Consider the following 21,623-nt stretch of genomic DNA (forward strand, 5'->3'; position numbering starts at 1 on the left):
TCCAGTAAGATAATATTTTAATGTATTCTTTTGATATATGAATATTAAGCTTTAATTATGGTTTTATGATTAACTTAAAATTCATTCTTAAAAATGGGAGAGTTGTACAAAAAAGCTGCCTTTTTAATGACGTTATCACTATGTCTTACTGTTCAATTTAGGAAGAAAATAATACAGAGTACTGAAATTTTAATTAATGATGTCAGTCAAAGATTGTAAGTTAATACACTGAATTCTTTCTCCCCACAGACTAAATCAGAAGAACATTCTACTGAGATTTGGAGTGATAATTTGAAACTGGGTAACCTACAGCTAGTTTCCAAGTTGAAGGTTAGAAGGCTGTCTTCTTTATCACTATCTCCTTAATTACTGATACATTAAATGAGTTCTGAAAACAGAAAAATTTGATCATGTCATTGTCCTCCATTTAAGAAAGTATATGAATACTCTTTAAAATATGTTTAACATGACTATTAAAAAAAAGTACTCTTTAAATTCAGATAAAATTGAAACTGAAATAATTCCTTTCCCTTCCCTCCTTTTTTTTTTCCTGTTAAAAAGGTTTTCTTGTAAGGGACATGAATATTTTAATTCTTTTTAGGAAGATTGTAAAAGAGGAAATGATCTGTATCCCTTTCCCAGTGTAGTCAGCTTATATAAACATTTAAAATTGTACAGATTTTGTTCCTGATTGAAGAGAGATTGTTCAACTCTTCCTACTTTTATTATAGAAAAGAAATTATAAACACAATAGTGTTGTATTTTAAATATGGTGCTTTGGGGGGCAGCTAGGTGGCACAGTGGATAGAGCACCAACCCTGGAGTCAGAAGGACCTGAGTTCAAATTTGGCCTCAGACTCTTAATAATTACCTAGCTGTGTGGCCTTGGGCAAGCCACTTAACCCTATTGCCTTGCAAAAACCTTTTTAAAAAAATAATGTGCTTTACATTTTCCTTTTACTTTTTAGATTGTCAAACTTGTCTCTAAAATTTTTATGCTACAATTTCATTTAACAATGCAGGCAAAATGTTTAATTGATTAGTGGGTTACAGGGTCTATTTTGTTTTGACTTCTACAAACTAAAATTAGAATTTACATGATAGCTAATTCCTGAACTGACCCCTTTTTTTCAATCTCCTTTCATTGTAGAAGGTATTTTTGGTGTGGACAGGCTCTGATAAAAGTTAATTATTATTTTAAAAGTCCACACCTATCAAGTATCATTCATATTACAAAAAGATTTTTTAAACCTTTGGATAAATTGAATGAATGGAAAAACATTCATTAAACTGTATGTGGAGGGCACTCTACTTGGTGTTGCTGATACAAATGTAAAAGCAAAAAGCCCTTGCCTTCCAGGAGCTTATATTCTAGATGGGCAAGATTGTTTATGTGTAAAGAGATTAGTGGCCAGTAGGGGGCACTTTAGACTTAAAGATTTCTAGAATGGCTAGTGAGGTCTTGTAGATTTGATTGGTTTCTTTCAAGGAGTAACTAGCTGAATTCATTTTGATCTTGGTTCCAGAACTGAAGGAGCAGTAAGGCTGCTGGTGAATTTGTATCCAAAAAATAGGAAGAGTGAAGCATGTCTGGGGTAGTACTGATTTAGTGGGCCAGGTGAGGCAGTTATTTACCAATCTAGTGATCTTTTTGAAATGTGAATAATTTATAAGTGTGGGCTTTTAAAACAATAATTATCTTTATCAGAATAAATCTATATGAAAAATGCTGTCTATCAAGAATGGTGAATGGAAGAAAGGGATAATCCCAGGATCTACAATTATATAAACTCTTAATTTCAGTTAGCAGAGGCAGCTGGACTAGAAGATGGGGAAGTGTTTTGTCTGAGGTACTATAGTACTGTAGTACATGTAGTACTATATAAATTACAATCTAGGTCCAAGACTCCAAATCTAAAGCTTTACTGCATTTGTCATAAAGTTGGCTTGTTCATTTGATTTATACACAGAGGAATGTATTTTGACTTAATAATACTTAGCCTCAAGATTATTATCATGAAAATGAGGGAAAAAAACAATATTTTAAAGCAGGATAAATCCTTGCAGGTTCAATGAAAGCAGCCTCTTATATTTCTTGTACTATTAATTTACTAAAGTGACTATTTGAAAGGGTTTTTGAAAGTTTTTAAAGGGAGTATAAAAATGGGTATAGTAGAAATTAAGGCTTAAATGTTTGTATACTAGTCAGTGAATCTGGAGCATCAAGCACTATTGGGTGCTTGGGAGATATGAAGATGATTAGCATAAAGTCTTATTCAAAGTTTAAGACACAGTACAGTTGGCAAGGCCTATGATTCTAATTTTCCTTCCTCCTGAAAAGAATTCTAATTTAATTTAACCCTCTACTTTATTTAGGGTAATATCAAATCATTACTTTTGAATTTTCTTTTTTAGTATTATCTAGGTCTCACATTCTCATAGATCCTCTATATAACCCTTTCCCTGAAATATGAGTCCCCCTTCCCTACAGATATCTAGTCTCAGCTTGGATACTTTTCATGAGGAATTAGTGAAATTTATGTGAAACAAACTTAATAATCTAGGTAGCATCAGGGACTCACTAGCTTTGAGAGTCAAGAGTCCTGGCTCTGAGTCATAATTTGACTACTTAACTTTGTATGACCTTTTGAAGTCACTTTAGTTCATTTTTCTCATCATCAATCTAAAATGAAGATTGTAATACTTGTATTCCCTGCTCCAAACAAAGGGTTGCTATGAGGGAAATACCTCATAAACCTTAAAGAATGATTTAATTATTTGCTCTTGTTACTTTACGTTAACTGCTATTCCTCCTTTGTGACAGAATCCTTCAGATTCCTGTTCTGTGGATGTGAGTACTGTGTGGTGGGAAATAATGGGCTATAAGGAGTCATGTATCATAACTGCCTGCGAATTTACAGTCTCTCTCTGGAAATCTCTGGATAACTGGCAGTGGGGAAAAGTTTACACATGGCACTTCACAGAGGTAGGAATCAAAGATGTTTGTAAGTGGAATTGACTGTAAAAAAGAACTTCATTTGCATAGGGATAAGTAGGCACAACTTATCCATAAAGCAAAAATTGATACTCAATCCACATCAATCCACAAACCACATTTAAGGTATTTGGGAATTTCTCAAGATTTCTAATTTCTAATTCTAATTTGCTTTTACCTGTTTTCCAAAACACAATTCTCCATTATATCAATTATCATATTAGTTAACTTTTTTTGTTGGATGCAAAAACTTTTTTTCTCTTTATGAAGCCTTCATTAATACTGATTTGCTTTTTCAGAGTTTGGTTCATAAACTCTGACACCACTAAGAAAAGTGATAATTTTTTTTTAGTTTTTTTGCAAGGCAATGGGGTTAAGTGGCTTGCCCAAGGCCACACAGGTAGGTAATTAATTAAGCGTCTGAGGTCCAATTTGAACTCAGGTACTCCTGATTCCAGGGCCGGTGCTCTATCCACTGCACCACCTAGCCGCCTCAAGAAAAGTGATATGTTTAGATACATAGTATTGGTTTGAGAAAACTTTGGCTTTGTAAAAATAAATTAGAATGTGCTTATTAAGAAGTTTGGAAATTGACTGAAATGAATGAAAAGTGAAATAGATACAACAGGCAAGAAATGGTTCTTTTTTGTTGTTGTTCTTTGATTTAGATTCCAGTACTACAAATTATTCCACTTTGGGATTCTTGTAATCTTGTATGTGTTGCATTGGGACATCTAGAAATTAGAGAAATCAGGTATGTAAGTATAAAGCTTTGTTTTTTCTTTATTATTGAAAGAATGAACCAGCAAATTTTTATTAAGAGGTTACTAGTCTATACTTACTAAATCTTAAATACCTATTTATACTGTGAACTTTGAATGGATATTGAATTTTCATTAAAAGAGCAAGACCTATAAACTCATGGGCATTAAAATGAATGCAATATGTGATGAATGTGTAGTCAAAAAAGGTCTATGTTCAAATTTCATCTGTGATTCATATTAGCATGACCCTGATCTTTCTGAGCCTTAGATTCCTTGTCTAGAAAATGGGGGGTGGAGAGAAGGAAAGGTTAATAATGGTGGCTGTGAGGACAAGGTTTGTAAGCCTTAAAATAACATATAAATCTGAATCAGAAAAGTTTACTTTTAAAGTGTGAAGTTGCAAAGACATTCTATTTCTATAGCTCCAAAAAATCCTTTTCAATATTTTAATATATTTTTTAATTATATAAAATTTTCCTTATGTTTCAATCTGATTTGTTTTAGATTATTATTTTGTTCTGATGATGATGAATGCTTAAAGCAGTCACTTGTAAAATCTGGAAATATAAAAGCTGTGCTTGGACTTAGACAGAAGAGGCTAGTCTGTAGCAATGGGACCCTTCATGATCATCAAGTAGACCTCATGACCTTTTCAGGATCTGGAAGGTAAAACAAGCATTGGTTACACAGATATGTTTTTTTCATTTTTTATTTTTTTAGTTTTTGCAAGGCAGTGGGGTTAAGTGGCTTGCCCAAAGCAATTATTAAGTGTCTGAGGTTAGATTTGAACTTAGCTACTCCTGACTCCAGGGCCGGTGCTGTATCCACTGTGCCACCTAGCTACCTCCTTTTTTTTCAGTTTATAAGAGAAATTATTTTGGTCACAGGACTTAAAGTCTTGAGAGTTTAACTGTAAAGAGCAGAGGACAAGCTGAACATTTATAGGTATTTCCAGAAATAATTCAGATACTTAAGTAGAGGGGCCATACACATTAAAGTAGTAGAACAGAAAAGCTGTGACAGATAACTGGAACTGCCATGATGGTATAAGGGAGGTCTGTTAGCAGAGCTTAGGCTTTTCTGGTAGGGAGACAGGAAAAAAATTGTTCAGAAATTTGAAATTATGTCTTTGTCTTATTTATCTTGGATAGTATTGAAGAGTTCCTTTATTCAATTTTCAGTTTTCTTCTTTTATCTCTGATTTAGCTATATGGAATTAGGCAAGAAAAGAAATAGAATTATTCTGTGACATTAACTTTTTTTAAGTGTTTTCTGTTATTACAACTTTGTGATTAGATCCTTTTTTTGGATACTTGAATATAATTTTTGGGTAGAGTTCTGTAGATAGGCTTGCCTAGAAAAATCTTTGATATGAGGTTCTAATTCTTAATACTCTTTAAAATCTAGAAGTAAAGAAAAACAGACCTTGATGTCTCCAGAAGAAACAATCCTAGCTTTTGCTGAGGTTCAAGGAATGCAAGATGCTTTGCTTGGCACAACTCTGATGAGCAATATTGTTATCTGGTAAGTTTTCCTTTTGTAGCAAATTTTGAAGTCAGTAAACAATAAAGCGTCATTAAATCATACCAAGTCTGTAAAAGGTTAATCTGAATTATAGAATATATATGTGTATATTGATTTTTATTTGCAACTCAGAAGAAAAATAATATGTCATCCTCATTATTTTTTCCTTTGTTTTAATTCATGCTTTTTGATTTACATTGTATTTATTTTTCAATATATCTCTCCACTGTACTGAGCCATTCCTTTTAACAAAGATTTAAAAAAAGAATGAAAAAAAAGTTATTCAGCAAACTGTTTTTGATGTAGCAACAGAACAGGAAAGGCCCTGGACCATTGCCTTACAAACCTTCACTAAAATATGAAAATATTTTATGTATGTATTAATAGGATAAATTATTGGATATTAATGGGATGGTTATGATTAAAAATCATTTTTAGAAGCACAGTTTAGAAGTAAAAGTTACTTTTATTGTTAGAAGACAGATCTATTTTATGATCAATGACTTGCTTTTCTTAAGGTAATAAGGTAACTTTTGTCCAAATAACCTTCATCCATTATTGAGTATATAGTTTTTGTAGACCTGGAGTACATGCATTTATGATCCCTTTGTAAATCATACTCATGATCTCTGGTGATTATTACATTTCAACTTACATGATACTTTGAGGTAAATTTGAATGTTTGAATATTTTGAATGGAAGGTCCTTTCTGATATTACAGAAGAATGTCAATAAGAGAGTAGTCCTGACTATAGAATTTAGGATTGAGGATTGGGGAAGAAGGTTAAGAGAGGAATGCTCATGTGACCCCTACCCAAATATTTGTTTACTGTAAAATAATGTACAGAGAATTTAATTTTAAAATGAGAGGTACAAAGTACTGTGTGAAATCAGAAGGAAAACCATTTTTTTCTTTTTTTAATTAAAGATTTTATTTATTTTGAGTTTTACAATTTTCCATCTTACTTCCCTCCCCCACCCCCACAGAAAGCAATTTGTCAGTCTTTACATTTTTTCCATGTTATACATTGGTCCAAATTGAGTGTGTTGAGAGAGAAATCGTATCCTTAAGGAAGAAACATAAAGTATAAGAGATAACAAGATCAGACAATAAGATTATCAGATTTTTTTTTTCCTAAATTAAAGGGAATAGTCCTTGAACTTTGTTCAAATTTCATGGTTCTTTATTTGGATACAGATGGTATTTTCCATTGCAGACACCACTAAATTGTCCCTGATTGTTACACTGGAATGAACAAGTCCATCAAGGTTGATCATCACCCCCATGTTGCTATTAGGGTGTACAGCATTTTTCTGGTTCTGCTCATCTCACTCAGCATCAGTTCATGCAAATCCCTCCAGGCTTCCCTGAATTCCCATCCCTCCTGGTTTCTACATATACCAGAGTTTGCTAAGCCATTCCGCGATTGAAGGACTTTTACTTGATTTCCAATTCTTTGTCACCACAAACAGGGCTGCTATGAATATTTTTGTACGAGTGATGTTTTTACCCATTTTCATCATTTCTTCAGGGTATAGACCCAGTAGTGGTATTTCTGGATCAAAGGGTATGCACATTTTTGTTTCCCTTTGGGCATAGATCCAAATTTCTCTCCAGAAAGGTTGGATGATTCACAGCTCCACCAACAGTGTAATAGTGTCCCAGATTTCCCACATCCCTTCCAACAATGATCATTATCCTTTCTGGTCCTATTGGCCAGTCTGAGAGGTGTGAGGTGGTACCTCAGAGAATCTTTAATTTGCATTTCTCTAATAAGTGAAAACCATTTCTTTTTTGGGGAGGATCAAGGAAAGCCTTATGAAGGAGGGAGCCCTAAGTGACCTTTATCTCTACTTATTTGACATTTTCTTATCTGGAATATCAGGGTAGGAAGACAGATTTATTTAATCTTTTTTTTTTTTTGCAAGGCATTGGGGTTAAGTGACTTGCCCAAGGTCACATAGCTAGGTAATTATTAAGTGTCTGAGGTCAAATTTGAACTCAGGCCCTCCTGACTCCAGGGCCAGTGCTCTTAATCTTTAGACAAAATGATGTGCTTGCTTTTTCTTCTTTTTTTTTTAAGGTTTTTTGCAAGGCAAATGGGGTTAAGTGACTTGCCCAAGGACACAGCTAGGTAATTATCAAGTTTCTGAGACCGGATTTGAACCCAGGTACTCCTGACTCCAGGGCCAATGCTTTATCCACTGTGTCACCTAGCTGCCCCTTTTTCTTCTTTCTTGACTAAGGTCTTTCCAGTTAGTTCATTTAGGTATTTTTTTTTTCTTGAACAAGCAAAGAACAAAGGCCTCCTTGCCTTTCAAAAAGACCTTATAATTGGGGGAAAATTGTAAAACTCAAATAATATCTTTAATAAAAATAAATAAAAAAAATACCTTATAAAATCATTGCATGTTTTTATATGTATTACATTACTATCCACAGCTTGGTTAATTTTCTATCCACATTTGCCCAAAGGTTGTTCTGTTTTCACCTTTTTTTTGATTTTGTGTCCTTATTGTATCCCTTTCCCATTTGACCTTATCCTAATCACATAGATTAATCTTCTCTTTCAAACCCAGGCAATGGGTTTAAGTTACTTGCCCAAGGTCACATAGCCAGGAAATTAAGTGTCTGAGGTAGGATTTGAACTCAGGTCCTCCTGACTCCAGGGCCAGTGTTCTATCCCAGTGTGCCACCTAGCTTCCCCAATCTTTACTCTTTCCATTAAATACTTTCTCCAGAAGTTTTTCCTCTTTTGAACTCTTTCTTGTTCCAGAATATACAGTTTTCAGGTCTGTTTATGTATCATTATATTATTACCCTTTCAATGCCTAGTATCTACTGTTTTGTTACTTGTATTATAACATATACATTACATGGCCCCCACACACACACCCTATTAGCATCTATTATTTATACCAAGAACAAGTATATAATTATATGAGTAGATCTACTTGTGAATGTAAATATATACATGTTTCTGTCGCATGTATGTTCAAATAAAAAGTGGTCAGAGGGAGAAATTACTGTTGTGGGTAGTGATCAGGGAAACTTTCATGGAAGACAGCCCTTAAAGCCAAGATAGAAATTGCATAAGCAGAAGAGAGGGTGGGTAGGGAAGAACAGGTAGCATTTCAAATTGGCAAAGTATTGTGATGAGGATTCAATGAAAGGGGTGCTTTTAGGGGAAAATGGTTATTAAATTTAATTAATCCAAAAAAGTATTTATTGTATTAAATGCCTCCTATTTTTGTTAGGCTGTGGGTTTATAGATGAAGTTGAAATCATTAGTTCTGTATTATAGAAGTTTAATGCCAGGCTAAAGAATTTAGACACAGTCTTTTAAATAATGAGGAACCATTGGAGATGGGGAAGTAACATAAGGAAAACAGAAATTTCCGAGGGCTAAATGTAGCAACAGTGTGTAGGATGTATTGGTTGAAGAGGAGACTAGCAGCCAGAAAAGCTGTTTTGTTAGCAACATGCAGAAAACTAATGCAAGAGACTGAAAATAAGGTGATAGAACCTGCATTATAATGCTTATAGTGAGAATGGGAAAGGAGACATGGGTAAATATTACAGAAGAACCTACATGAGTTTTGCCATTGATCAGATATTATATGGTATTAAGAGATGACTGATTTAGGCCAAGAATAGCTGAAATACTGAAAGAAGTAGGGAATTTAAGAAAATTAGTTTGGAGGTAGGGAGGGAGAAGGTTTCCCATGTTTAGTTGAGGTAATGACAAAATAACTATTGAGAATATTCATGCAGATGAGGAAAAAATATAAAGAGAGATCTGAGAGATGAATATGGATTTGGGAATCATTATAGAGCTGTAATTGCAGCTGGAAAAACAGATAATCACTGAACTTGTTTTACGTTGGATGATAATTAACTTTACCACAGTTGAGCAATATATCTACTGTTTTTCTTTCCTAAAGTCTAGTTCCTAACTTCTAGAAAGTTGAAAGTAGGGAAATTTAGGGAAGTCAATGTTGTAGTTGTCCATGTCTTCTTTTTTTTTTCACAAAGCACTTTACCGTTTATTCTTATTTTGTACAAATAATGTTTTTTTATACATTACTAAAATATTCTTAAGAGTAAACATAATATTCCCTCTTCCCCTCAAAATATAGACCCTCATAAAGTAAAGGGGAGAGAAAAAAATTAAAATAAAATAATAATAATTGTAGGTATGGCCAGGTGGTGCAGTGGATGGAGCACTGGCCCTGGAGCCAGGAGCACCTGAGCCCAAATCCAGCCCCATACACCCAACAATCACCCAGTTGTGTGACCCCATGCAAGCCACCCCAACCCCACTGCCTTGCAAAAACCAAAAATAAAAAAGACCCAAAATAAAATAAAATAGTAATAATAATAATAATAGTAGGAGCACCCAGGTCCAAATCTGGCCCCAGACACCCAAGAGTCACCTAGCTGTGCAACCCCAGGCAGGCCACCCAGCCCCATTTGCCCTACAACACCCACAAAAAATAATAATAATAAAAAATGTGCTTCAGTCTGTGTTCCAACACCACCAGCTCTGTTGCAGGTGGATCACATTCTTTATGATAAGTCCATCACAAAAGTTACTTCCATATTTTTCCACCATTGACATTGCTGATCATAACTCCCTCCATTCATACTTCTCCACTACCATGTACTATATTTTCTCTCTCCTTTCACTCTGTCTCTGCTGTAGGGTAGCTGAGTGGCGCAGCCGACAGATCCCTGGCCCTGGGGCCAAGAGGCCCCAAGCGGCCCCAAGCCCACATACCACCCCTTAGGCCCAGCATCCACCTGGCCCTATGGTCCCAGACAGGCCATCCAATCCCAGCCCCTTGCAAGAAGTAAAAAAGAAAATGTGTTATATCTGACCACTCTCCCCCATGGTCCATCTTCTTTCCCATCATTCACATCCCCCCTGCCTTCCCCCTGTCCCCCTTCTCTCCTTCTTACTCCAGATGTCTGTACCCCATTGAGTATATTTGTTGTTTCCTCTCCTAGCCACCTCTGATGAGAGCGAAGAGTCTTTCATTTCCCCCTTGCCTTCCTTCCTTCCATATCACTGCAATAGCTCATTGTAATAAAGAACAATTCTTATTATATGAAATATCATAGCATATTCCTCCTCTCCTTTTTATTTCTCCCATTACATTTCCCCCTTATCTACTGACTCCATTTTTACACCACATTATATCTTCAAATTCAGCTTTTTCCTGTGCTTCATCTATAAAAGCTCCTTCTACTTGCTCTATTAAATGAGAAGGTTCATATGAGTATTATCAGTATCATTTTTCTATACAGGAATACATGTAGTTCATCATCATTAAGTCCCTCATGTTTTCCCCTTCTCCTCCACTGTCTATGCTTCACCTGAGTCCTGTATTTGAAAATCAAACCTTCTGTTCAGCTCTGGCCATTCCAACAGGAACATTTTAAATTCGCCTGGTTCATTGAAAGTCCATCTTTTTCCCTGGAAGAGGATGTTCAGTTTTGCTGGGTAGTTGATTCTCAGTTGCATTCTAAGCTCTTTTGCCTTCCGGTATATTATATTCCAAGCCCTATGAGCTTCCAGTGTAGTTGGTGCTAAGTCCTGTGTGATCCTGACTGCAGCGCCACGATATTTGAATTGTGCATTTCTGGATACTTGTAATATTTTCTCTTTGACTTGGGAGTTCTAGAACTTGGCTATAATATTCCTGGTGGGGGGGGTTTGGGGGTCTCTTTCTCAGGGGGGATTGGTGGATTCTCTCCATTTCTATTTTGCCCTCTGCTTCTAGGATATCAGGGCAATTTTCCTATAGTAATTCTTTGAAAATGATGTCAAGGCTCTTTTCCTTATCATGACTTTCAGGTATTCCAATAAGTTTTAAATTATCTTTCCTAAATCTGTTTTCCATACTTGTTTTTTAAGTGAGATGTTTCACATTTTCTTCTAATTTTTCATTCTTTTGGTTTTGAAGTATTGTGTCTTGATTTCTCGTAAAATCAGCAACCTCCTTCACTTCTATTCTTTGTCTGAAGGATTTGTTTTCCTTAGAGAGCTTTCTTTTTTTTTTAGGTGTTTTTTTCGGGGTTAAGTGGCTTGCCCAAGGCCACACAGCTAGGTAATTATTAAGTGTCTGAGACGGGATTTGAACCCTGGTACTCCTGACTCCAGGGCCAGTGCTTTATCCACTGTGCCACCTAGCCACCCCTTTAGAGAACTTTCTTATATCTTTTTCCATCTGGCCAATTCTGCTTTTTAAATCATTTTTCTCCTCAATAACTTTTTTTTTCCTCAATAACTTTTTGTACTGTTTTATTCATTTGATCTATGCTGGTTTTTAACATGTTATTTTTTTCAGCATTTTTTTGGATCTCTTCGACTAAGCTGCTGACTTCATTTTCATGTGTTTCCTGCATATCTGTCATTTCTTTTCCCAGTTTTTCTTCTATCTCCCTCACTTGATTTTCAAAGTCTTTTTTGAGCTCTGTCATAGCCCAAGCCCAGTTTCTGTATTTCTTGGAGTCTTTATTTTTTTTAATTTACTTTTTTATTTAATATTTATTTTCATTTTGTACATATAATGTTTTTTTACATTAATAAAATATTCTTGTTTAAGAGTAAACGAAATACCCCTTCCTCCCATAAATGTAGACTTGCTTGAGTGATAAATTAAAGGGGAGAGAAAAAAAATTAAAATAAAAAATAATAGTAATAATTGTAGGTATGGCCAGATGGCCCAATGGACGGAGCACCGACCCTGGAGCCACAAGCACCCAAGCCCACATCCGGCCCTGTGCACCCAACAATCACCCAGCTGTGTGACATGCAAGCCACCCGAATCCCATTACCCTGCAAAAACCAAAAAAAGAAAAAAAAAGACCCAAAATAAAATAAAATAATACTAATAGTAGGGGTGGCTGGGTGGCGGACAGAGCATTGGGCCTTGAGCCAGGAGCACCCGGGTCCAAATCCGGCCTCAGACACCCAACGATCACCCTGCTTTGCGGCCCCAGGCAGGCCACCTAGCCCCATTTCCTTTGCAACCCCCCCCCCAAATAATAATAATAAAAAATGTGCTTGAGTCTTTGTTCCAACACCAACAACTCTGTTGCGGGTGCATCACATTCTTTATGGTAAGTCCATGGCAAATGTTTCTTCCATACTTTTCCACCGTTGTGATTGCTGATCGTAACTCCCTCCTTTCTTATTTCTCCACTACCATGTACTGTTTTCTCTGTCCTTTCACTCTGACTCTGCTTTAGGGTAGCTGAGTGGTGCAGCAGACAGATCCCTGGCTCTGGGGCCAAGAGACCCTGAGCCCCCATACCATCCCTTAAGCCCAGCATCCACCTGACCCTATGGTCCCGGACAGGCCATCCAATCCCAGCCCCTTGCAAGAAGTAAAAAAAAGAAAATGTGTTATATCTGACCACTCTCCCCCCATGGTCCATCCTCTCCTCCATCCCCCCTCCCCTGTTCCCCCACCTCCTTACTCCAGATGCCTATGCCCCATTGAATATATATGCTGTTTCCTCTCCTAGCCACCTCTGATGAGAATGAAGATTCCCTCATTCCCCCTTGCCTTCCCCCCTTCCATATCATTGCAATATTGCAATAGCTTATTGTAATAAAGAAAAATCTTATTATATAATATCTTGGCCTATTTCCCCTCTCCTTTTTCTTTTTCCCATTACATTTCCCTTTTTTTTTTCCTATTGACTCCATTTTTATGCCATATTTTATCTTCAAATTCAGCTTTCTCCTCTGCTTCAACTATAAAAGCTCCCTCTACCTGCTCTATTAACTGAGAAGGTTCATATGAGTATTATCAATGTCATTTTTCTATACAGGAATACATGCAGTTTATCATCATTAAGTCCCTCATATTTTCCCCTTTTCCAATCTCTATGCTTTACCTGGGTCTTGTATCTGAAGATAAAACCTTGTGTTCAGCTCTGGCCATTCCAGCAGGAACATTTGAAATTCCCCTGGTTCATTGAAAGTCCATCTTTTTCCCTGGACAAGGACATTCAGCCTTGCTGGGTAGTTGATTCTTGGTTGCATTCCAAGATCTTTTGCCTTCTGGTATATTATATTCCAAGCCCTTACCAGCTTTTAATGTAATTGCTGCTAAGTCCTGTGTGATCCTGACTTCAACTCCATGATATTTGAATTGTGTCCTTCTGGCTGCTTTAATATTTTCTCCTTGACTTGGGAGTTCTGGAACTTGGCTATAATATTCCTAGGGGTTGGTTTTTGGGGATCTCTTTCTTGGGGGGGGGGATTGGTGGATTCTCTCCATTTCTATTTTGCCCTCTGCTTCTAGAATATCAGGGCAATTTTCCTGTAGTAATTCTTTGAAAATGATGTTCTTTTCCTGATCATGACTTTCAGGTATTCCAACAATTTTTTAATTATCTTTCCGAAGTCTGTTTTCCATATCAGTTGTTTTTTCAGTGAGATATTTCAAATTTTCTTCTAATTTTTCATTTTTTTGCTTTTGAAGTATTGATTCCTGATTTCTGGTAAATTCATCAATCTCCCTCACTTCTATTCTTTGTCTGAAGGCTTTGTTCTCCTCAGAGAGTTTTCTTATCTCTTTTTCCATCTGGCCAATTTTGCTTTTTAATGCATTCTTCTCCTCCATAACTTTTTGAACTGTTTTATCCATTTGACCTAAGCTGGTTTTTAGCATGCTATTTTCTTCAGCATTTTTTTGGATTTCCTTGACTAGGCTGCTGACTTCATTTTCATGTTTTTCCTGCATCTCTGTCATTTCTTTTCCCAGTTTTTCTTCTAACTCCCTCATTTGATTTTCACAGTCTTTTTTGACTGAGCCCAATTTCTGTTTTTCTTGGAGTCTTTAGATGCAGGAGCTTGTGCTTCCTCATCTTCAGACTGAGTATTTTGATCCTTCTTGGGCTAATTTTGCAAAATATTTCTCAATGGTCTTCCTCTTTTTTCTCTGCTTGCTCATTTTCCCAGCCTAAGCCTGTTTTTGGGGTGCTTCCTGAATTTTTGGAACACTCCCACAAGCATCTCAGTGTGTGAGGCTCTGTTTTCCCTCCTGTTCTGTGAATGACCATATGCACCCCCCTCTGCCACAGGGCTGAGGTGGAGCGGCCCCCTGCTGTTCTATGGTGGTCCTAGACTGCAATCAGGATCTGAATGTGTTCAGAGCCCCAGAGTCCTGTTCCAGGGGCAGAGGACAGAGCTCAGCAGTCTCTCTCTTCACTCCCCTCCCTAGGTTCAATGGGCTCATGCCCTGGGGACTCCTGCTTATGGGCTTGGCCTGCTTCTGTTCCTGTATCTGGGCTGAGTATTTTGTGTGACACCCCCCAAGGATCCCCATGAGTGAGGCTTTGTCTTCCCTCCTGGTTCTGTGAATGACCACAAGTGCACCTCTCTGCCATGGGGCTGAGCTGGGGGTGGGGGCTGCTGTTCTTTGTGGGTCCTAGACTGCTATCAGTGTCTGAATGTGGTCACAACCCCAGAGTCCTGTTCCAGGGGCAGAGGACTGAGATGGGCAGTCTCTCTCCACTCCCCTCTCTAGGCTCAGCACTCATGCCCTGGGGGCTCCTGCTTCCTGTTCCTGGATCTGGGCTGCAGAGGCCAAGCTGTTTGCTGAGTGCCCTGAGGTCTGGGCTTCACTTGCTTACTCTGGCAGAGGTACCCCTGCTGATCTCCCAAGTTGTGCCTGGTGCTACCCCAGGTGTAGGTCAGGAAACTGCCCTTGCTGCTGTGAGCTGCGGCTCCCAGCTCTCTGGGACTGCCTCAGGGAGGCTGAAGTTCCTTTGCTTTGGTGGGCCGCCCCTCTGACCCTAGGGAGGAGGGGAGGATAGCCTTTCCACTCTTTTCCAGGTTACCTTGGGTTGGAGAACTGCTTCACTGGGTCCCTCTGTGGGTTCTGTCTCTCGAAAATGTAGTTAGAGTCCTTAGTTTGTAAGTTTTAAAAGAGAGCACCTAAGAGACCATCCTCTCTTGTCACCATCTTGGCTCTGCCCCCATGTCTTATTTCTTTTTTAGGTTTTTAGGCAAATGGGGTTAAGTGGGTTGTCCAAGGCCACACAGCTAGGTAATTATTAAGTGTCTGAGACCAGATTTGAACCCAGGTACTCCTGACTCCAAGGCCGGTGCTTTATCTACTACACCACCTAGCTGCCCTCCATGTCTTATTTCTAAAGTGAATTCCCCCCACCCCAAGAATCTAATTCAATAAATATTTTGTTAAGCACCTACTGCCAATCTCTGGGGTTCATAAGTAAAACAGTAATCCCTACCCTGAAGGAGCTTACTTTTTCTGTGAAGTTTAGGAGAGAACCCCAGTGCTACTCTTTTTTTTTTTTTGCAAGGCAAACAGGGTTGAGTGGCTTTCCCAAGGCCACACAGCTAGGTAATTATTAAGTGTCTGAGACCACATTTGAACCCAGGTACTCCTGACTCCAGGGCCAGTGCTTTATCCACCACTCCACCTAGCTGCCACCTAGCCGCCGCCCCCCCCCCCCCCCCCCCCCCCCCCAGTGCTACTCTTTTGAAGAAATACTTAGGCAGCTAGTCACATTCTTTTCCCAAGATTTCTAGCAAACCAGATTTTGCTGTGAGGGATCAAATTCACTAACTCTCATTTAAGCTTTCTCTTTTCTCTGCTCTCATTTCATATTTTCTTCTTTTCTCTCTCTATCCCCATATCATTCTCCTTTTTTCCTAAAAGTTCTGTTTCATTATTTAGGAGTAGATAGAATACTAGACTTTAAGATGGGAAGATCTGAGTTCAAATTCAGCTTCAGATACAGACCAACTGTATAGCACTGGGCAAGTCACTTGTCTGCCTGAGTTTCCTTATCTGTAAATTGGGGATAATAATAGCACCTGCTTAACAGGTTTTTTGTGAACACATATGAAATTATATTTGCAAAAAATGCTTTGCAAACTTTCAAGTGCTATTTAAATGCTAGTTTATCATTATTGTTATTATCATCTTGACATGGACCTTTTGAAAACCCATTCAAATCTTCTACATCCCCACTACATGAATCCTTTTGATTCTTCCTCAAATGAATTTACTACTAAGGGAACTTTCCAGGCTATCATATAACTTAAGTTAAACCTCATTAGATTTCCTTGTTTCGAACACTCATAAATTGGAAAATTATAACCTTGGTTGTGTGTTAATCTCCTGAATCCAGTAAAATGAAATACTAGAAGATCCCTGTTAATGGGGTTTTTCTTTCCAATTTCTGATGTTATAATAAATCTGTGATCCACATTCAGTCGTTTTCAGTTGTATCTGATTGTTGTGACCCTATGTGAGGTTTTCTTGGCAAAGGTACTGTAGTGGTTTGCTATTTCCTTTTCCAGTTCATTTTATAGATGAGGAAACTGAGGCTAAAAGGGTTAAGTGACTTGCCCAGGGCTCCTATAGCCAGTAAGTGTCTGAGGCTGGATTTGAACTCAAGTCTTCCTGACTCCAGGTCCAGCCCTCTATTCACTGCACCATGTAGGTATCCCTACATGGGCTGGCATGAGTAAATGCCACCCCAGGTATTTGTGACAGTTTAGCTTAGAGAGCTAATGTGCAATTGTAATCAACTTATTCTTTGGTTATGTGCAATACTAAGGTATTCTATTCCTTAGTTTTTCAGTAATTTATTTCTTGTGGATTTTGAGAGAATTAATGAGAAATTTGGGAGAAATAATGAGAAATTCATTCAGTTTCCTAGAATGAAAATAATGGCATTCTTTCTTGATCAATATGTTGCCTATTAAGGATTATAAAAATTCTTGTTTCATTGGGATTTAGGAATTTAAAAACTGGTCAACTTCTGAAAAAGATGCAAATTGGTAATTCCTATCAAGCTTCAATCTGTCACAAAGCCTATTCTGATAAGGTATGTATCTCTGTTAAATTTTGTGCCTTATTTCTGTAGAAATAGGGAATTAAATTCATTCTTCCATTTCCTTTATTTTTACAAAGGATGTTAAGTAAACTTATTCTAGTGTTATGAAGATCATGGTTGAAAAGAAATTTTAGAGTAAATAATAAGATTCTTTTTGTAGCTGTAAATTCAGTGACTTGAGTATTTAAGGTCTAATAGCCCTAGCATGAGCCAGAAATAATGCTATAAAATATTCTTTCTAACTTTATTGCTAGTATACTACCTACTTAATAAAATTATCTTTTATGCTTTTAATAAAGCTGCCAGTTATGCCAGATTGTGATGAATTTTTTTTGATAAGAATTATTTTAAAAGAGTAATGAACTAGTCCCAAAACTCCCCCGTATCTCCACTCCTTCCATATCTCTGCTCAATTTTTTCATGTTCTAGGCCCCCCCCCAATAGAAAAGTTCTAAAATAGGAGAGAAGGTTTAATACTGGATGAATTAGACCATTCTTGATTTACAAGTGGTCCATCAGTGTTAGAAACTCTTTGAAGCCACCATTATCGGTAGTGGAATCCCTGGCAGGTTCAGTAGCTGCAGGATGTCACCACTGCTAGGCCATAGGTAGATGTGTTCCTGATATCCAGAAATGAAATATAAATACATTTCCCATTTTTAAAAAACTCTTTTTGGAATTGTTGTTAGGTTAAAGTAACATTAGCTCCAGGTTATAGTTTAGCTATTTCATGGGTAAAATATGACACTTGTTGTCTGACCCTGGGAACCAAGTCACTATTTTTTTATATAGATATTTTTTTGTTTTCCAATTACATACAATAGTATCTTCTACCAGTTATTTTTTTACAAGATTTTGAATTTTACAATTCCCCCCTTTCCTCCCCTCTCCCCGCAACAGAAGGCAGTCTGATAGTTTTTACATTTGTTTCCATGATATGCATAGATCAGAACTGAATGCATTGAGAGAAAAACACATTCTTAAAGAAGAAAGAAAATATCAGAGTTAGTAAAATTATGTAAAACATAAGACAACTTTTTAAAAGAAATTATATATAATTTTTCTGCTTTGTTTAAACACAGTTCCTTCTCTGGATATAGATAGTATTCATTATCACAGATCCCCTAAAATTGACCCTGATTATTGCACTGATGGAGTGAGCAAGTCCATCAAGGTTGATCATCATCTCATATTGTTAGGGTTTACAGTGATCTTTTGATTCTGCTCATCTCATTCAGCATTAGTTCATGCAAGTTTTTCCAGGCTTCTCTGAAATTCCATTGCTTTTGATTTCTAATAGAACAATAACAATAGAGTTCCATCATATACATACCACAATTTGTTCAGCCATTCCTCAATTGATGGACATCCCCTCGATTTCTAATTCTTTGCCACTACAAACAGAACTGCTATAAATATTTCTGTACATGTGGGGTTTTTATCCTTTTTCATGATCTCTTCAGGATACAGACCCAGTAGTGATATTGCTGAACCAAAGGGTATGCACATTTTTATTGCCTTTTGGGCATAATTCCAAACTGCTCTTCAGAAAGGTTGGATCAGTTCACAGCTCCACCAACAATGCATCAGTGTCCCAGATTTCCTACATCCCCTCCAACATTGATCATTATTCTTTCTGGTCATATTGGCCAATCCGAGAGGTGTGAGATGGTATCTCAGAGGTGTCATTATTAATACTATTGTTTTAATGACAAAATGAATTCTAAGTTCCAAACAGCTTCCCTAAAAATAAACTTTTAAAAACATAGTTAAGGGGCGGCTAGGTGGCATAGGGGATGGCTAGGTGGCATAGTGGATAAAGCACCGGCCTTGGAGTCAGGAGTACCTGGGTTCAAATCCAGTCTCAGACACTTAATAATTACCTAGCTGTGTGGCCTTGGGCAATCCACTTAACCCCATTTGCCTTGCAAAAACCTAAAAAAAACCCCAACATAGTGAGAGACTATGTGTATTGAAACTTAAATGTGTCTCTGGTGACTGGATTTATTCACTCCCCATTGCAAATTTTTAATGAAAAAAATGGAATGTGAAAATAGTAATAAAAATGCTAGACAAAGGGATGGAGAAGTGCTGACTATGGTATAAAGCTGGTGGTTGATTTGAGTAAATAAAATTGGCATGTTAATATATGGCTAAGTGGGAGGAATAGTACCCCTCCTGATACTGTGTCTTACCTGGCAAGACAACGACTATGTCCTTAACTGGAAAATGTTGGAGGAAATTATGAACTCAAGTGTCACCTAGTCCAGAGTGACAATGGATTTACCTGCTCATGCATGAAAAAAGCTAAATCTGGTTAAATACTAATTTAATAACTAAATTAAATACTAGTTAGATACTAGAATCTATGTTGTCATCACTAACATTTAGTGGAACAATACAACATCAATTTTATTTCATTGCCACCAAATTACTATTTTAAAAAAAGATGTTTCCGGGGAAGCTAGGTGGATAGAGCACTGGTCAGGAGTATCTGAGTTCAAATTCAGCCTCAGACACTTAATAATTACCTAGCTGTGTGGCCCGGGGAAGCCACTTAACCCCATTTGCCTAGCAAAAACCTAACAAAAAAAAGTTTCCTAATGGTTTCACTGACAATATCTTTTCCCTTTCAAATTAGGGGCTCCTATTTGTTGTTTTAAGTCATCCTCATGGCAAAGAAATGGAATCCATCGGAAGTCCCGTTTTTCGGTTGATTGTAATTAATCCCAAAACGGCCCTAAGTGTCGATGTAAAGCCTTATTCCCTTCCCCAAGGCCATACTGGAAGGTAAGTATACTATATAAAGTTTTAAATTTGTTGGAAATAATTCTGTCCTCAAAAGGTTTAACAGCAGGGGAAAAGGTAAGGAGGCCATTTAAATTTCTACATGTAAAGAGGCTAAAATGCAACTAACTGTTTAGAATATGTTAAAATTTTCAGAGTACTTTACAAATATTTCATTTGACCTAAAAAAATAACCCTGATAGGTAATTGCTATTGTTATCCCCATTTAACAGATGAGAAGCTGCCAAGAGTCAAGTAGGTTTTTTTAATCACTAATCTCATTATCCATTATTTATTTCTTCATCAGATATTTATTTAGTATTTGCCATGTCACCTAACTGCCAAAAGGCAAGTAGTTTTTTTAAATCACTAATCTATTGATAGCTATATTATCCACCAGTTCTTCTTGTTTTTACTCCATGATGAGTGTTATATAAACAAAGGGTAAAAATATGACAAGTTTCTAAGTCATATTCTAAGATCCCTATGTTTTGATGCTATTCCCATGTGGTTTATTGGATTTTAAAGCTATGCAATTTGCTTTTTGTGTGTGAGACAGTGTCTTCATTTGAGCTAGTTACATATCTCTTCTCTCCCTACTTTATATTTTCATGAAGAAAACTTGAAAAACATTACCATTTTTACCTTCTTGGAAGTTGTATATACTCCTACTAAAAGCTAAATATTTGTGTTTTATTTAGTCACAAAATTTTTTATTGAAAGAAGTTTTGTGAAAAGGTTGTTTAGTTTATTGTAATAGATTATATAGACAGCTTTGCTTTTAAATCATTAACCTAGGGTTAATCTCAGTTCATGGTCCCTTGATGTAGCATGAATTGTTTTTCTCTCATTATTTTGCAAATGTTTAACTGCTGACACCATATCATTGATAATGACATCTCACAGGATTTCCTGAGGTGGAAAGTCTTATTTGTAATATGTGTGTCTTATTTGTAACATAACATTTTTTATTGGTAGGGTAATCAGATCCTCTGAAGGCTGTTATTTTTATAATGAAATTTCTCTAACAGCCACAGCTGAAAATTTAACTGTGCAATGCAGTCATCTTATCTTAATTAATTAATATGATATTAAACACTAATAGTTAAAATGGCAAATTTATTTTTATATATGAATATGTTCTGGATTTCCTCTTTGCCTTAGGCACCCTCCTAATAGGAAATTGCAGAAACTATCAGATCCTTGATTTAGAGCTCAACTGGGGCTTAGAGAAAAACAAGTCCAGTTTCCTTATTTTATAGATATGGAGACTGAGGCCAGAAGAACTGAAGTCAGTTAATCAATAAACATCTATTAAATACCTATGCTATGTGCCAGGCATCTGCTAAATACACAAAAAAGTGGCAAAAGAAAGTCCCTGCCTTGAGGAGCTTGCTGTTTAATAGAAGTTACTTATGCAAGATCTCTGATAGTAAAGAGTAGGGTTGAGATTTTAACCAGATCCTTGACTGCATATTCAACCTTTTAATTACTTTGGCATGCTCCTTTAAACATCATCTAGGTCAACTGAGGCAATTTGATAGATGAAGAAACTAAAGGCCATAGAGGTGGTAACACATTTTGCAAATTAACAGAAGATAATATGGATTTGTGGATGCATCCAAAGTGTATCTGTTTTCAGAACAAATCTTTCCATCAG

At 36.8% G+C, this 21,623-nt stretch overlaps 2 protein-coding genes across 3 annotated transcripts in view; both read left to right on the top strand.

Moving 5' to 3' along the window:
- The window catches only part of PALB2 (partner and localizer of BRCA2), a 34,360-nt gene that overhangs the window by 7,910 nt on the left and 4,827 nt on the right, over positions 1-21,623 (top strand). The window contains exons 6-12 of one of the 2 annotated variants that reach the window (XM_074196264.1): positions 250-330; positions 2,825-2,986; positions 3,664-3,749; positions 4,264-4,425; positions 5,167-5,283; positions 17,080-17,167; positions 19,818-19,966. In XM_074196264.1, coding sequence (XP_074052365.1) covers positions 250-330; positions 2,825-2,986; positions 3,664-3,749; positions 4,264-4,425; positions 5,167-5,283; positions 17,080-17,167; positions 19,818-19,966 — 845 coding nt within the window. Of the gene's footprint in view, positions 1-249; positions 331-2,824; positions 2,987-3,663; positions 3,750-4,263; positions 4,426-5,166; positions 5,284-17,079; positions 17,168-19,817; positions 19,967-21,623 lie in introns of those variants that run through there. The other variant, XM_074196265.1, reaches the window with a different exon arrangement.
- Positions 19,896-21,623, top strand: part of HMOX2 (heme oxygenase 2) — a 39,059-nt gene continuing 37,331 nt past the window's right edge. Inside the window, exon 1 of the mRNA XM_074196269.1 lies at positions 19,896-19,966. The gene's annotated coding sequence lies outside the window, so the exon portion shown is untranslated. The remainder of the gene's footprint in view (positions 19,967-21,623) is intronic.

Source organism: Macrotis lagotis, chromosome 8 (assembly GCF_037893015.1).
Source record: "Macrotis lagotis isolate mMagLag1 chromosome 8, bilby.v1.9.chrom.fasta, whole genome shotgun sequence".
NCBI lineage: Eukaryota > Metazoa > Chordata > Mammalia > Peramelemorphia > Peramelidae > Macrotis > Macrotis lagotis.